This window comes from Leucopleurus acutus (assembly GCF_964270905.1).
Source record: "Leucopleurus acutus genome assembly, chromosome: 5".
Lineage (NCBI taxonomy): Eukaryota > Metazoa > Chordata > Mammalia > Artiodactyla > Delphinidae > Leucopleurus > Leucopleurus acutus.
In genome coordinates this window covers 72,724,992-72,743,003 of record NC_139147.1, presented here as the reverse complement: position 1 = coordinate 72,743,003, position 18,012 = coordinate 72,724,992, and the positions used below count along the sequence as shown (strand labels likewise).

At 33.5% G+C, this 18,012-nt stretch overlaps 1 protein-coding gene across 11 annotated transcripts in view; it reads left to right on the top strand.

The window, feature by feature from the left end:
• Window positions 1-18,012, top strand: part of DLG1 (discs large MAGUK scaffold protein 1) — a 287,859-nt gene that overhangs the window by 230,650 nt on the left and 39,197 nt on the right. For 5 of the 11 annotated variants that reach the window (XM_082839777.1, XM_082839778.1, XM_082839782.1 and 2 more), the window contains 4 exons: window positions 5,011-5,125; window positions 10,094-10,270; window positions 13,436-13,505; window positions 17,511-17,610. In XM_082839777.1, coding sequence (XP_082695903.1) covers window positions 5,011-5,125; window positions 10,094-10,270; window positions 13,436-13,505; window positions 17,511-17,610 — 462 coding nt within the window. The remainder of the gene's footprint in view (window positions 1-5,010; window positions 5,126-10,093; window positions 10,271-13,435; window positions 13,506-17,510; window positions 17,611-18,012) is intronic. The other 6 variants (XM_082839775.1, XM_082839784.1, XM_082839781.1 and 3 more) reach the window with 2 other exon arrangements.

Here is an 18,012-nt window from a genome sequence, read left to right as displayed (position 1 = left end):
TGGGATGTGAGCATTAGATGTAGTAATGTATTAACATTGCTTTCTTGATTTTGATGGTCTTGTGATTGTATAAAAAAGTATCTTTATTTGTAGGCATTACACACTGAGAATTCAAGAGTGACATCAGAGTAGCATGTTACTCTCAAATGGTTCAGGAAAAAGTTTGTGATTGCTTCAATCTTTAAAAATATATTAATTTTTAAAAAAGAATAAGAAAGGGTTTGAGAGTGACAGATGTAGAAAGTAGGCAGAGAATATTCAACATGCATATAATAGTCTCATAGGAAAAAACCAAAACAGTACAACAAAACAAATAATAAAAATATATAAACAAGAAAACTTTTCTGAAATTAAAAATAATAATTTAAGCTACATATCGAAAGGACAATCCAGGTACCTAAGGTAATAACCATCACTGAGAAACATTCTAATAAAATTATTGGAATTAAGAGAAAAAATTTGGTGAAATTCCAGGCCCCCAAAAAATGTTTTTTAAAGAAAAGAAAATGAGGTTGTCATCAGAACTTCATCCTCCATCATTTATAAGAGACAATGGAGGGCTTCCCTGGTGGCGCAGTGGTTGGGAGTCCGCCTGCCGATGCAGGGGACGCGGGTTCGTGCCCCGGTCCGGGAAGATCCCACATGCCGTGGAGCGGCTGGGCCCGTGAGCCATGGCCGCTGGGCCTGCGCGTCCGGAGCCTGTGCTCCGCAACGGGAGAGGCCACAGCAGTGAGAGGCCCGCGTACCGCAAAAAAAAAAAAAAAAAGAAACAATGGAGTCAACATATTTAAGAATCAAAGAAAGAAACTGTGAATCAAACAGGCTTGAAATATAAAGACTGCAATCAAATGTATCAACAGAGAATTAGGATGATATTGTTCACATAAACCCTTCCTGAGGAGAAAGAACAAACTTCAGACATCAAAAATGGAAGAGATGCTGACATAAAGACTGGTGTTAGTAATTAAGATAGTTATAAGGAAAAGAATGTATAATATGAAAAAACTGTATGCTATGACAGTTTGGAAAAAATGCAGTTATCAGAAAATGGGGGTAGAATTGTAGATAATGTGAAAATAGAAGGACTTGCCTGGTGGTTCAGTAGTTAAGAATCCAGCTGCCAATGCAGGGGACATGGGTTCAAGCCCTGGTCTGGGAGGATCCCACATACCGCAGAGCAACTAAGCCCATGCGCCACAACTACTGAGCCTGCACTCTAGAGCCTGCAGGCCACAACTACTGAGCCCATGCTCCGCATCTGCTGGAGCCCGTGTGCTCTAGGGCCTGCATGCCGCAACTGCTGAGCCCATGTGCTGCAACTACTGAAGCCCGTGCACCTAGAGCCCATGCTCTGCAACAAGAGAAGCCACTGCAATGAGAAACCCGCGCACTGCAACAAAGAGTAGCCCCTCCTCGCCGCAACTAGAGAAAGTCCGCAGGCAGCAACGAAGACCCAACGCAACAGGATAAAAAAAATTAGAATAAACTTTCTGATTGCTTTGAAGTTATTAATATAAAAGGATAATATTTCAAATTAGATCTGGGGGGATTGCTCATAGTAGGGGGCCAAAAGCCAAACCAAGAGTTATCATTAGAACAACAGAATAAAGCTTCCTAATTTTATATTTATATATTTACTTTTATAAATATTTAAATTTTATTTAAATATATTTTATTAAGTATATATAAATGTTTATAAGTGTTTTATAAACATTTATTAAAATATAAATTTTATATAAATATTTTATATATTCATATAATATGATCCCTTGTTTAGGAATCTAGTGTGCATGTGCGTGTGTGCGTATATATATATATATATATAAAAACTTAGGAAGGCTTGTCCGTGTGTGTGTGTGTGTGTGTGTGTGTGTGTATATATGTGTATATATATATGAACAAATAGACTGCACAGTGAAACTGTGTTCCAGTTGCTATTACTTCATAACCACCCCTAAAGCTCAGTGGATTAAAACATCATTTTATGGATTCACTATGTTAGGAATTCCACCGGAATTTTGGCTTGTATGGTTCTTGTGGCATAGACCGAGGTCGCTTAATGGGATTCAGCTGATGGATGAGCTGCTTTGGAAGGTCCAAAATGGCTTCATTCCCCTTGTCTTGGGACTTTGTTGGCACCAGCTAGAAGTTTGGGCTCAGAACTATCACATGACCTCTGAAGAGTGGTGCTTTGAGAGTAGTTGGACTTCTTACATGGTGTCTGGCTTCCTCCAGATCAAGTAGCCCATAAGAACCAGGCAAATGTTCCATGGACTCTTCTGATGTAAACTAGAAAGTCACATAATGATCGTTTCTACCACATTCACTTGCTTACAACTGAGTCATAAGACCAGCCCAAATTCAAGAAGGGGATTAGACTCCACCTCTTGTTCAGGGAATGGCAAGGTCACATAGTACAAAAACATGTGGGATGCCAGGCATTTTTGGAATATATAATCTGCCACAAGCTATGTGTATAAAAGTCATGTATATATATATATTCAACATATGAACATAAAATATGAAACAGAATGAATAGAACTGGAGATCACACAACTTCAATTATATCAAAAGTTAATTCAGCTTAATTGTTACAAGAAAACAATTTTCAGATTTGCTAGTAAAGCAAACTCTAACCCTATATAGTATCTTGTTGTAACAAAGAGTTAGAGTTTAGAAATAAAAGAACCATATAGCTATAAAAAAAGAATGAGGGACGTCTGTATATGCTGCTGTGGAGCATTCTTACTATTACTGCAATAAGACTACTTATTATTAAATAAAATAAGCAGGGCTTCCCTGATGGCGCAGTGGTTGAGAATCTGTCTGCTAATGCAGGGGACACAGGTTCAAGCCCTGGTCTGGGAGGATCCCACATGCCGCGGAGCAGCTAGGCCCGTCTGGAGCCTCTGCTCCGCAACAAGAAAGGCCGCGGTAGTGAGAGGCCCGTGCACCGCAATGAAGAGTGGCCCCCGCTTGCCACAACTAGAGATAGCCCTCGCACAGAAACGAAGACCCAACACAGCCAAAAAAATTAATTAATTAATTGTAAAAAAATTAAGCAATGTGGAGAAATGTGTATGTTACTATTTATTAAACAAGGAGGAACAATACATATGTGTGTGTACATATACATATAATTATAAAATATATATATAGTTTAAATATACATATATTAAAATAATATAGAATAAGTATAAACATATTTGTATGTTACATATATGTTTACTTATATTATTAAAAGTGGAAGTATAAACATTTCTTTAAATGTTTATAATGACCAGGACAGAGTAGGTTAGGGAGAGAGGGATATTCTTGTTTGATATCCTTGTTTTATAGATTTGACTTTGTAACTGTTTTACCTACCTATAAAAACAATGAAAAATGTAAAAAGCAACCCCTAAAAATTGAAGTTGAAAATTAAAATGAACAAGTGAACCTGGATGTATATCCAGCTGGCAGCCTTAACACCTAGGAAGGAACTATTCCCAGTGACTTTAAAACAGTATTCAACTGTATATTCCTAATAGGCCATACTCCAAAGATAAAAAGAACTAGGAAAGGTAATTAACTGTTTTTAGTAATCATGTCACGGTTGTAGTTTTGGTGTTATTTTAAGACTGTTGTGAATATAATATGGGTTAAAACAAGTAAGTCGTGATGGGTCATCTAATTCTGTTACCCCCAGTGTCTTGAGAACCAGGATTCTTCATATGCAAGGAAGCATATAAAGTAAGAAGAGATTAAGTAAAAACCTAATGGCCCTAATTTTTAATTAGAAGAACCAGTATAAACTCAGGATTCACTTCATATTTTTAATCTTTATCTTCATCCATCGATCTGTCTGTATCTTAGCTGTGTCTACATAGACTAAAGATTTGCCATGAGTTGATAATTGTTGAATTGTCAGGGATTCATTTTTTACTAATCAGTCTACTAATGTTTATACTTTAAATTTTCTATTATATTTTTAAAGAGCAATAAAAGAATATTTTATTACATATTATTGTAAGCATTTAAATATTTCTGAGTTTTTTGATGAATTGTTGCTTCAATTCCTTAATCTTGGTATCCAGAGAACAAGCTTGATGACTGTGGTGAAAGGAAGAGTAACTCAGCAATAATCATGCTTACTCTTACTCTGTCTCCTTAAAACTACACACGCTCCAGACAAGTTACTTGCTCTTGCTATAAGACTGGTTTTATAAAAAAAATCTAATGGAATCTGACTTGTCTGTTAGTTGTTTATTGTAAATAGAGAAAAAGGTATAAGTGTGTATAACCGTGTAATTGCAGTATTTTTGAAAAAGTGCTTAAACTTTTTGTTATTAATAGGTTTGGTAGCTTTTAATGTATGATATAGTTTAAAATAGTCCATCTTCAAAATCATATTTGTTTTTGTATAAAAAGTATCTTAAATAAAATGTTTATTCCTTCAGATTGCTTTTGTGCATCTTATTTTAACATTTTGAAAATTTATAAATTATATAATGAGTTGAAGTAAATTTAATTTCATTTATTAACTTATTAAGGCATATTTTTCACATATTATTGACCCTGCACAAGTTCTGTAATTTGAAAATATAGGATTAGCTGATTTCTTCACAGAAAAAGTCAGTAAACAAAGCATCTAGTATAAATTATTTTAGGCTTTTTTTAAGTATAAAAATTAGAATAAATCCTACTTTTTAAAATTTACAGTTAAATTCGACAGTAAAATTGATACTGCTATTTGATACATGGAAATTGTCCTTTATTAAATGTGATACGAACTTTAAAATAGCATACTGAAAATACTGTTTTCAACCAGTTCTAATTCCTGGTACACTTAGAGATTGTTAAGTTTTAAAATTTGCATCTTGGGCAAAATCTTGTATAGATTACTCTTTTAAGGTTCTGACCACATTTAATCAATTATAAAACAGCTTACATATTTAATACTTTATCTTCAAGTAACTTATTTTTTTAGAATATAAAATATGAATTTATTTCTCTTTTTTCTTCCATCAGAATACAGTCGTTTTGAAGCCAAAATACATGACTTACGGGAGCAGATGATGAATAGTAGCATTAGTTCAGGTTCAGGTTCTCTTCGAACTAGCCAGAAGCGATCCCTCTATGTCAGGTAAATTTTTTAAATTTCTGATTATTGCAGTCTTTATGCATGCATGCAGATTCTTTCAGGTTTTTCACCATGACTTAGTTTTACTGTAGAAAAGTGTATTGCAAACCAAGGAAATGTTTTTTTATGATTGATTTCCTGATAGTGTGTCTTTCAGGAGTTGGAGTATTATTATAATTTTATTAATGAAAGTTATATAACCTCTTGAATAATAATAGTATGATAAATACAAAATAAATACAAACCAGAAAATTTTTTAAGTTGATATTTTACTGGGTGACTAGTGTAGCTTGATATGTCATATCATCCAACACTTCTGTTTACCTGTATCTTTTTATAATAAAATATTCTTCATTTGAGTAACATTTAATTTCTATAGTAAGTTCCACCAGTTCTTCTGTTTTCATGGCAGTAATTTATCTCTGCCTACCTGGATAGTGTACACCTCTAATTTGTGAGCATTTCTGGGGTCTCGTGGAATAAATCTTGTTTCAATATCCTTCTCTTCAGGCACCCTATTTAGAGCTTCCTCTACTCTGCTAAATTTACCATCATCCAAAACCATGTTAAACTCTCTTTCCTCCTTGTTGTCGTCTCTCTTTTGTGTTTGTTTTTGGTGGTGGTGGTGGTGGTGTCGTCATTTTAGTGAGTTTCAGGATGGAAAGGAAATACAAGCATTACCTCAGAGATTTTGCAGGTTTAGTTCCAGACCACTGCAATACAGTGAATATCACAATAAAGCGAGTCACGAATTTTTTGGTTTCCCAGTGTATATAAAAGTTATGTTTATACTATATTGTAGTCAGTTAAATGTGCAATAGAATTATGTCTTTAAAAATAATATATACCTCAATTTAAAAATATTTTATTGCTAAAAATGCTAACCATCAATGAGCCTTACACAAGTCATAGTTTTTTTTTACTGGTGGATGGTCCTGCCTCCATATTGATGACTGCTGACTGATCAAGGTGGTGTTGCTGGAGGTTGGGGTGGCTGTGGCAGTTTCCTAAAAATAAGACACCAGTGAAGTTTACAAACTGACTGACTCTCCCGTTCGTGAACAGTTTCTCTGGAGCATGCAATGCTATTTGACAGCATTTTACCCACAGTCAACTTCTTTCAAAATTGCACTCAGCTCTCTCAGATCCTGCCGCTGCTTTATCAACTAAGTTGATGTAATATTTCCATCCCTTGTTGACATTTCAATAATCTTCACAGCATCTTCACCAAGGTGGGTTCACATCTGTAGTTACTTCCTCCGCTGAGGTCTCAAACCCCTCAAAGTCATCAGTGAGGATTGGAATCAACTTCTTGCAAACTCCTGTTAATATTGATATTTTGACCTCTTCCGTGAATCACCAATGCTCTTAATGGCATCTAGAATGGTGAATCCTTTATGGGAGGTTTTCAATTTACTTTGTCCAGATCCATAAGAGGAATCACTATCATAACTAGTAAGTCTTGAAAGTCAAAATTACTCCTTGATCCATGGGCTACAGAAAGGAAGTTGTCTTAGCAGGCATGAAAACAGCATTAATCTCGTTTTACACTTCCATCAAAGCTCTTGGGTGACCAGGTACATTGTCAATGAGCAGTAATATTTTGAAAGAAAAAAATTTTTTTTGAGCAGTAGGTCTCAACAGTGTGCTTAAAATATTCAGTAAACCATATTGTAAACAAATGTGCTGTCATCCAGGCTTTGTTGTTTCATTTCTATAGCACAGGCAGAGTAGATTTAGCATAATTCTTAAGAACCATAGGATTTTCAGAATGGTAGATGAGCATTGGCTTAACTTAAACTCACCAGCTGCATTAGCCCCTAACAAGAGAGTCAGCCTGCCCTTTGAAGCTTGGAAGCCCGGCATTGACTTCCCTCTAGCTATGAAAGTTCTAGATGGCATCTTCTTCCAATATAAGGCTGTTTTGTCCACATCAAAAATCTGTTCTTTAGTGTAACCACCTTCATTACTTATTTAGATCTTCTGGATAACTTGTTGCAGCTTCTACATCAGCGCTTGCTGCTTTACCTTGCACTTCTATGTTACGGAGATGACTTCTTTCCTGAAACCTTATGAACCAGCCTCTGCTAGCTTTGAACTTTTCTGCAGCTTCCTCACCTCTTTCAGCCTTTATGGAATTGAAGAGAGTTTGGGCCTTGCTCTGGATTACACTTTGGCTTAAAGGAATGTTGTGGCTGGTTTGATCTTCTATCCAGACCACTAAAACTTTCTTAGTGTCAGCAGTAAGGCTGTTTCACTTTATTATTCCTGTGTTTACTCAAGTAGCACTTTCATTTTTTTTCTACTTAGCTAACCGTTTGATGACAAGAAGCCTAGTTTTTGGCCTGTCTTGGCTTTCAACATGCCTTCCTCACTAAGCTTAACAATTTCTAGCTGATTTAAAGTGAGAGACCTGTGACTCTTCCTTTCATGTGAACATTTAGAGGCCATTGTAGGTCTATTAATTGGCCTAATTTCAATATTATTGTGTCTCAAGGAATAGGGAGTCCCAAGGAGATGGGAGGGAGATGGGGAAGGGCCAGTTGGTAGAGCAGTCAGAACACACACATTTATCAATTAAGTTACCATCGTATAAGAGCATGGTTCGTGATGCACCAAAATGATTACAATAGTAACATTAAAGATCACCATAATAAATATAATAATAATGAAAAAGTTTGAAATATTGGGAGAATTACCAAAATGTGACATAGAGACATGCAGAGAGCAAATGTCAGAAAAATGACACCAATAGACTTGGGATTACCACAGGGTTATGCCAACCCAACACAGGGTTGCCACAAAACCTTCAACTTGTAAAAAAAAAAAAAAAACACAATATCTGGCAAATGCAATAAGGTAAAGCACAATAAAATGAGGTATGCCTGTAGATACATGTAGCCAATCTGCCATAGTTAACCAGAAGTCTTATGGTTCTTTTTAGTAAATGTATTTTTAATTTCAAAAGTAAAAATAAAGGCTACAAAAGACTACATACAATATGATACCTTTTTTATAAAGCTCTGAAATAGGTAAAATCATACATAATTACTTAGTCATCCATATGTGTGTGATAAAACCAAACCAACAAAAAAGGGTAAGGAGCAAGGAAGTAATAAACACTGTATTCAGAATGGTGGTTACCTTCTAACAGTGCTTAACTCTTAATCTGAGGGAAACAGGATCAAGGGGAAAAATACATAGGTGAATGTAAGTTACTGATAAAAGTTTTGTGTATAGTCTTAGGTTGGAGAGTAGATTAACAGGTGTTCATTATATTCTTATGATTAATAGCTCAAGTAAGTATTCCATGAGTTCCTTTTTTTTATTAATCCGAGTACTAAAAGACAAAGTTTAAATGCTAACATAGGGAGTAGAGATTGTGAGTGATTTCTTCGTTGCTCATCGGTAATATAGTTGTGTTGATTTTGTAATTCAAAAGATTAATTTATGATAATAAAAATGTTGAGATGTAGTATTTTCCCTTTTCTGAATATCCTGTGGCATTTGTTCTACCTCTTAAGGTACTTTATTTGCTATTTTATCTTCTGTTTATTTGTATCTTCATCATCTTTGTCATCTTTATCTTTGTCATATCTACTTAATTACCTTTTTAAATAAATATTTAGTAAATTACTAACTATATCAAACCTTTGTATTATTTGAAGTTAACTATACTTTTCCAGTAGAAAGACGTTTCCTTAGTATTCAGAATTTACTGAAGTAATGACTTCACATTTATATCATTTATAATCTTTATCTTACAGTTGTAGAATTCTTTCTTCAAATAAAATCCAATGTATTGGATATGTTTTAATATATGTTTAAGTAAGCCTTCCCACTTTTGATTCTCACCTACTTCCCTCACACTGTTAGCCACTGAAAAGACTTGAAAGAACACATTTGATAACTAGTTCATTCATTTAGCCATCAAATAATTTCACCCCTCTTCAGTTTTACTTCAAGAGATACTCTTAAGAGTTGGGTAGCATAAAAAGGAATATGATTTGTATCCTAATTTCCCATTGCCAAATTAGAACAAAAGAATGAATAAATTGTATTATAAATGTAATTCCTGGGATCCTTCCTGTACTCTTGTTAGAGGTTTTTTGAATATTAAAATTTAATTTGTTACCATTCTAAAGCAATTATACTCCAATAAAGATGTTAAAGAAAAAGAATTTAATTTGTTTAAATATTGTACACTAATTAAGTATCAGGACACTATTTTCTTGTTATCAAATTTTAAAATATTCCTAACATTTTGCAATTACTATATTAAATTAATACAGTATTTTTTCCAAAATGGTTGGCAGCTGTTAAAGTCATCATAGCGTCATCTGTAGTTAGTTTTCATCATTGTTATTGACTCTGAAAACCCTATTAATTATAGTTTTATGAACAAATGAAAGGAAAGTTAACTGGGAAAATAATCACTCTGTTGATCTAGTATTAAAGTCCACAAATGATGAATCAGATCAGTCAGGGAATTTGTTTACCCAAGTGTGTCTAGTCAAAATAAAGAGAAGTGTCTCTTTTAATATTTACTTTATTAATTTAGAACAACTGACCAGATTTGTTTTCATTTTAGAATTCAATACAGGTTGCCATTGGATTGTACTAAAAGTATTTTTTTTATTTCTCATACAGTGTTGAGAGAAATAAGGTAGTATATCTATTAACATAACAAGTTAATTTTGCTATTTCTTTTTTAGTCTCATTGTCTTCTTGTATTGGGTTGGCCGAAAAGTTCTTTCGGGCTTTTCTGTAACATCTCACGGAAAAGCCCGAGCAAACTTTTTGGTCGACCCAATAATATAGCACAAAATTGAGCTTGGCATTATTCTGCCTACCATGGTACATTGTTTAATTATCTACCCAGATTATATATATATTTTTAGGATCCTGTTTATTTAATATTCATAATATCATTATAAGAAATAATTATGGACTTTTTTCTTCTTAATCTAGGGCCCTTTTTGATTATGACAAGACTAAAGACAGTGGCCTTCCTAGTCAGGGATTGAACTTCAAATTTGGAGATATCCTCCATGTTATTAATGCTTCTGATGACGAATGGTGGCAGGCCAGGCAGGTTACACCAGATGGTGAAAGTGATGAAGTTGGGGTGATTCCCAGTAAACGCAGGTAAATATAAGTCTGTTACAGTTTTACCACTTGAAAATTGGACAACATAAATAATTGCTGTTTCTTTAAATTTCTTTTACTGAAGTGGTGATTTTATGCTCAGTTTTATATATTGTGTTTCACAACCATTTAATTTTATTCACCTTATGTTGTAACCAATGACATAGTAAGAGAATATGATGCCCCCAAATAGAAATTTCTCTAAAACTCCTACTAGTTGCTAAAAACAAAATGAGTATATTTTAAGTCACTGTGCCGTATATCTATACCAGTGGAGGGAGAGAGAATTAAAAGCCTCTGTAGTTTTCCCATGTAGATGGTGTTAAAACCTAAATTCTCAGGAGTTTTGATTGTGTGAATTGCCTCCTCCTCTAGACTTAAAAAATGAAAGCATTTTAAGTAAATGCAAAATTTTTAGAAATATCTAAGAATGTGTTTCACATCTCTGTTTTCTTGTTTAATTTAAAAGTATCCATGCATTCACTGCTCTTTCCTCTTTGCTTTTAACTATTTATTGTAGTGATTCACTCACTGCTACATACTTAACCATCTAGTGGCAAAAGTGGTTAAGTGCAGATTGTCTTTGAAAAGGGTGATCCCAACTTAGAACCCCCTCTAAGGTCAATGAAATGCTATTCAATGTCTACTTCTATGGGAAAGGTATTAAAACATCAGTTCATAATTTCCTCAAAAGAGCTTATTTATGAGATCTGATTCATCCAAATCATTGCCTAAAACTTAGAAGTTTTAAGATAGCCAGTAAAAATTGTCAGTGAAACATTAATGTTTATTATAGCCAGTTAATTCACTTCAAGTCAAGCTTATGACGTAATAAACTTGTTCTTTTCATATTAATAAGTTGGAATTATTTTGTTAAGAGTCTCTAAAATCGATACTTATGCCAAATCATGTGCCTGTTTATAAACCTCTCTACCTTATATATATTTGTACACCTGTTTTTAGACGTTGAAGAGTAGAAATGTTAAAATATTGCCAAGGTTTGTAATTGTGGTTTTGGAATTTATGACTGTTGTTGGCTAGATCCATATTTTTAGCAAGATCCAACTATTTGGCTGGATCTTACACTTGGTGGCAACTCCTCTTTTAGCAATGCAGCCCTCAGCTGCATAACTTTTTTCCTGGAATAGAATGTAGTACACTTTAAATCCAGAAATGCTTCCACTGTGCCTTGTTGAGTCAATAGAAACCTCACATCTTAAATATCAAGGTCAGAGTTCCTAAAAATTGTCTTTATCCCTTGGAGTCTTATATCTTGCAAAGGTTTTACATGTGCTTGCAACAAATGAGAAATACAGCTGACTTTGGTAGAAAGAGATATTTTTCATTTTGTGTACAAAAATTCTATAAGGTTGGATTTTGAAGCCAGAAGTGATAAAAGAGATGAGATATACCTTGAGACCTCTACAGATCCCCAAATTCATGACTAATATTATAGAATATAATTTTCCTTCCATAAAATGCAGTATGAAATTACAACCAATTATGCCATTTCATTCTTCAGTGTATTCTAAACTTGTATTTTCTTAAATAGAATGATATCTTTCATTAAATAGAATGATATCTTTCTTAGACCTCTTAGACCTCTTTATGTCTAATAATAGCACAAGGAATTGTAGTTCCTACAATCCTTAGCTTTCTTTTGGGAACAGTGTTGACAAATAAACACAATTGAAGTCACTCAGCTAGATAATGATTAGAAAACAAAACCATTTTGAGTTGTAAATGTTTACTCACTAAATGTTAGTTTTTCAGTGCCCTCAGTAAGTGCCTAGGCAGAATTATAAATTAATTATTCATATCATGGACCCTCAGGATTGCTTTGGAATAGAAAAAGCAAGTTTTAAATCCATGACTGCTAGGGTTCTTCTGTACCCATGGTAAAACTGTATAGCTAGATAATAAAAAATGAAGATATGCATTTATTCATAGGCTGTTTTGGTACATTTTTCTGCTATATACTAATGTAATTGCTATGTTGAAATCAAGGATTTGTAAAGCTTAATTTATATGAAATTTTGCACGATTCATATTGTAACAATCTACATGATTGCAGATTGTACATTTGTTGTAGTTTTGTTTGCTTGCTTATTTCAAAGGTAACATCTTTAACAAGGTTTAAAATTCAAAAGATTTAAAAGCTATACAGGCTGTCTCTTAACCCTGTTCCCCAAGCACCCATTTCACCTTCTTAGGGATAACTAATGTTACCAGTTCTTGTATATCCTCCCAAAGATACTTTAAAACTCTATTTTGGGGACTTCCCTGGTGGTCCAGTGGCTAAGACTCTGCACTCCCAAAATACGGGGCCTGGGTTCGATCCCTGGTCAGAGAACTAGATCCCACGTGCCTCAACTAAGAGTTTGCATGCCACAACTAAAGATCCTGCATGCTACAACTAAAGATCCCACATGCCGCAACTGAAGATTCTGCATGCCGCAACTAAAAGATTCTGCTTGCCACAACTAAAGATCCCACGTGCTACAACTAAAAGATGTCGCAACAAAGATCCCGCATGCTGCAACTAAGACCCAGCACAGCCAAATAAATATTTTCTTAAAAAACCCTCTATTTCGTACACTATAATTGGTTACTTTATGTATTTACACAAATATATCATTGGAATTAAGCTTAATTTTTTTATTTCCCTCCTTTTTATTTTCAAAAATTTCAGAGCTATAGAAAAATAAGAGAAATGCAAGAATAGTACTTAGAACACCCACATATCATCCTTCACCTACTTTCATCAGTTAATATTTTACCCCATCTGCTTTCTCTCTAACACTGAGTTTTTAGCATATGTGTTCCATGCTAAGATAACATTTAAACAACAAAACAAATGGAAACCTGGAAAATTGCTAAACTCAGAAGTGGTGCTTCATAATTTCAGTGTAATTATGGAATAGAGTGCATATATAAGTACACATACTTGTACTGTATTTTGATATTTCACAAGTGATTTTGTTTCATAATAAAATGAGCCCTGTATTTCATTTCTCAGAAATTCTTATAAATTATGGGATTCAAATGACTTCTGAAGGCTTTAGAATATAAAAATGCTCCATATTAAAGTCTCAGTTCTGATGATTTCTAGTTAGAACTTTAGATATGTTTATTATAATTAAAAAATAATCTGTGCTTTGCCAGGGTTGAGAAGAAAGAACGAGCCAGATTAAAAACAGTGAAATTCAATTCTAAAGCAAGAGGAGATAAAGGGGTGAGTATGTGAAATCTATTATTTCTAGAAATTAATAATTGAAGGTAATAGGCCTTTTCATAATTCTTGTTTGAGGCACATGATTAAAATGAGAAGGATTTTGCCATAAGAATTAACTATCAACTGCTCTTGCCGTGGTGGCCTACAATAGTAGATATGCTAAAGTAAACAATTTATTAAATTAAAGCATCCATTTCACAGACTTTTCCAAGTTATCAAAACTCTCGTTTGATATATTCTTAACAACATACTTTTGGTCGTTATTTTTATGAATGAAATGATTTCAGCCTTCACTCAGATGAACAATTAACTATAAACTTGTGTCACCAGTGTTAGTCATGAAGCTAATAAATAATGCATCTGAGAAAATAGGCCTTCCCAAAACTATTAATTACTTCATAATGTAAGTTTACGGGTTTTTGCAAGTGAATTTATGGAAATTTTCTTATTTTTTCCCCGTTTATTGCTAATATTACTCATTAATAAAATCCATCTTTTAAATGTTTAAATCAATATGAATTTTTATCTTAAGGGAATAAAGGGACAGTTAAGAGGAGGACTTTGTAGGTGGGCAAGAAATATATCAAAATTCTTTTATATATATTTTAGACGTGTTTTTGTTTTCATTTACTTTGTCCTTCTTGAATCTAGTGGATGTCAATGGATGATATCACAGGCTTCACCCTATAGTATGTGTGTAATTAGTGCAATGGAATATTCTAGCAATAGGCCTGAAGAAAATGCTGAAACACATGTTGTGTTGAAATACTATTTATAGCAATGTTTTGTGTTTTGGGGATTTTTTATCTAAAAAATAAATAGATAAAAATTTTTTATCTAAAGTAACATCTTTTGATCAAATTTCAAATGAATATGGAAAGTTAACTCAGCAAAAAAATTAACCCTACTCTTTGTACATGTCTGATATCACTAAGCACTCAGACTTAAAAGCTTTAAAATTTTAAAGGAATATGATCCTTGATCAAAGAAATTAAATCTGAGTAAATTATATATAATGCATTCAGTTATTTTACAAATGATAAATTCTTTTAAAATTTACTTGTACCTTTCAGAAAATACAAAATTATATAGTATAATCTGAAGCAATATTTAAAATAGAAAATCTTTGGAGGAAAAAATCCCAAGTAAATGCTCAGTATTTGAAATATATACAATGGTTTTTGTGCTTGTTTTATATATGTCTTTTAAAGTATTTTAGTAAAATACACTGTCAGTGTATTGTAAAAGAGGTTGCATGTTGTAACTTTTCTTTCAAACTGTAAGAAGTTAACTGAATTAACGACATTTTTAAATCTTAGTCTTGTTTGTTGACTATAACCAACTTTATACACAGTCACTGTGTTCTAACACAGCACCAAAAGTATGCATGATACTGAGTGGGGTAAAAATACGCTTGCCATTGATACAGAACTGCATTTCTCTCTGTAATACCATTTCCCGTTCTAAGCTCTTCTTTTCCTTTCCTTATATGGTGGGTTATGGACTTTGTTTCCAATACAGACTTTTTAAAAACATTTCAGTTTCTCATTAACATTTTTAACATTCATTTAGCTATTTTGAAATACTACATATGGAAATTAGATATTTGATATGTTTCATGAATTTGTAATATTTTATCAGTCCTCATATTTATTACACTTTCTCTTGCAATATAGCATTAATAACAATAAGTAATTAAACAGATTGTTTTGTATTGAAAATATAAAGAAACTAGAGTTAGTATGTTTTTTCAGTTTTGTGTTTTCCCTACACATTTTTGTCCTGTTTGCTTGTGCTATTTTTCACTTTTAATAAATTCTTCACCTGCAGGATGTTAGATGTAATACAGTTAATACATTTCTTAACTAACAAGCATTTCTTTCTGTCCTATATTATGATATCTTTACGATATCTCATTTTGGCTAACTGCAAAAGATATCAAAAATCAAAACATTTTAAACTTCATGTTTCTTTTGGTTGTTTGCTGTGAAACTGACTCTGACCACTATATATGCAGTAGCAGAGGTAAATAACCTTTTATTAAAAATGTATCAGTTTTATCAGTTAGCATAAAAATTATTACTAAATTCAAAATCAGTTATTGTCATGAACAAAAAGACTTAGTCCTTCCATAAATTAGATTACCATAAATTTTTCTCTATTGAAACTTGTTTTCTTCTCTTTCTCTTTTCTAAAATTTGGATTCAAGCAAAGACTTTTATTCAAGTAATGCTACTTGACAGTTTATAAAACAATTATAAGCTTAGATTTCTCCACAGTATTTTTTTTCTCAACTTAATTTTTAACTTCTGCTTAGGGTTATCTGAGCCTTCAGATTTTAAGATTGATATCAAGACAGTCTGCTTGTCTAATGACTATGAACTTATTAATTTTGAATTATTGATCTGAAAAAGATAAAAATTAAAGTTTTTGTAAAGAGTCTTACCAAAATAAATCTTTTCAAGTAATAGAATTTGAGCTAAAAGTCACTTTAATCCATTTCATCACCTTAATCACCTGGCATCACATGACTAAAAGTACCGGCACGCCAGAAAAAAGTACTGCCTGGTGTTGATATACTTCACAACATTGATAGCATCTTATGACATGGATAAACGCAAGAAAAATTAAAACAGAATTTCTATCCTTTATATTGTTCCCACTTCAAAAAATGATAAAAATTATAATTCCTATTGTCACTGGTAGGCAAGGCCATTTCCTTCAAGACATGGGTGCTTGTGACAAATTACAGAAGAAGCTGCTCTTCTTTAGCATCATCTTTCTGTGTGCTACCTGCTTTTAAAAGTGTGAATGCACAAATGGGACATTCAGGAAGGGAAAAAACTTGTCTCAGACATCTGTGCAACAAGGGACGTCAAATCAGCTGTCATAGCAATTATGTATAAACTACTAGATTTTTAATTGCCTCTTTGACATTATGAGCACCAAACTTTTTTTTTTTTTTTTTTTTGGTGGTATGCGGGCCTCTCGCTGTTGTGGCCTCTCCCGTTGCGGAGCACAGGCTCCGGACACGCAGGGTCAGCAGCCATGGCTCACAGGCCTAGCCGCTTCACGGCATGTGGGATCTTCCCGGGTCTGGGCACGAACCCGTGTCCCCTGCATCAGCAGGCAGACTCTCAACCACTGCGCCACCAGGGAAGCCCGCACCAAACATTTTATTCCCTATTCAGGACATGGTGCTAATGAATTGAATTTGGTTCTATTTTATTTATATATACTTTAAAAATAGATAATATGGTAGAGCTTAAAGTCTAATAAATCAGTTATGATGACATTTAAATTGGCCAGGAGAGTTGACTCTTCTTCCTTGGTTAGATAGCATTGATAATTCTTTTGCTGGACTCTGTGCTTGATGGACATGTCTTAGTTTTCTTCCCATTTTCTGATAAGCATTTAGTTATCCTAATTCTCTTCTTTAAAAAAAAAAAAAAAAAGATGGTTTTTAAATATTTAGCAACTTGCTCAGTTGTTTTGGTCCTCTTTTTTAGTAGTGGCTTTTTGTTAGTTTGTTGGAGCCACAAAAAGAGAGAGAGAGAAAGGGAAAAAATGTGCTAAAGCCAAAGGAAAATGAAGGAAAGGAAAATTTAAAATATTTGAACAGCTAAATAACTTTTGCTGTAGAGCACCTAATACTTGGAAATCTAGAAAATATGGATGGATATGAACAGATGCAAGCTTGATTTGGACTATAGTAGTAGCTAATCTGATTTACTCTTCCCTTTTTTATCAAATAGCACTTCCTCCTTATTTTTACGTATCATTGAATTACACTCTTGAAATTTTTCTGTTTTCAGTTATAAAATGTTAGAATTAGAGAAGTTAATACTAAATTAAAAATTCACTGTATATGTGATTAATGCAAAATTCATATACAAACTGCACACTGTGGTCACAAGAGTCAGCTTTCACAGAGCTACTAGGCTGGGCCTTTGTACACACAGACAGTAGACATCCCTTTGTTTTGCCCCTCCTTCTCTTCTTCAGCAGTCATTCAATGACAAGCGTAAAAAGAACCTCTTTTCCCGAAAATTCCCCTTCTACAAGAACAAGGACCAGAGTGAGCAGGAAACAAGTGATGCTGACCGTAAGTATGTGGATCCAGTGGTCAACTGAAGATAAATGTAGAGGGACCTACTGCCCTGCAGTTGGTTGTTACCATGGAGACAGTTTCAAGAGCTGCAACAGGTTACTACTTGTCTTAACTAGGGGCAATTTAACAGGCATAAATTAATTTGCGTACCAATCTTAACTTTTTCTAACACCTTAGGAATTCTTAATTTAAAGTAAATGGTATTTTTAGCTATGTTTAAAATAGAATTTTTTTATGTAAAGGTTCTTATAAGAAACACTTACACTCTCAGAAGAATATTTTAGAGGAAAAACATGGGTACCTGAGAAGCTACTTATTGATTTCTAGGTATAGCATTGCCAATCTTTGATAATGGATTATCTCAAATCATTACGTTTTATCCCATTTCTTCATTAT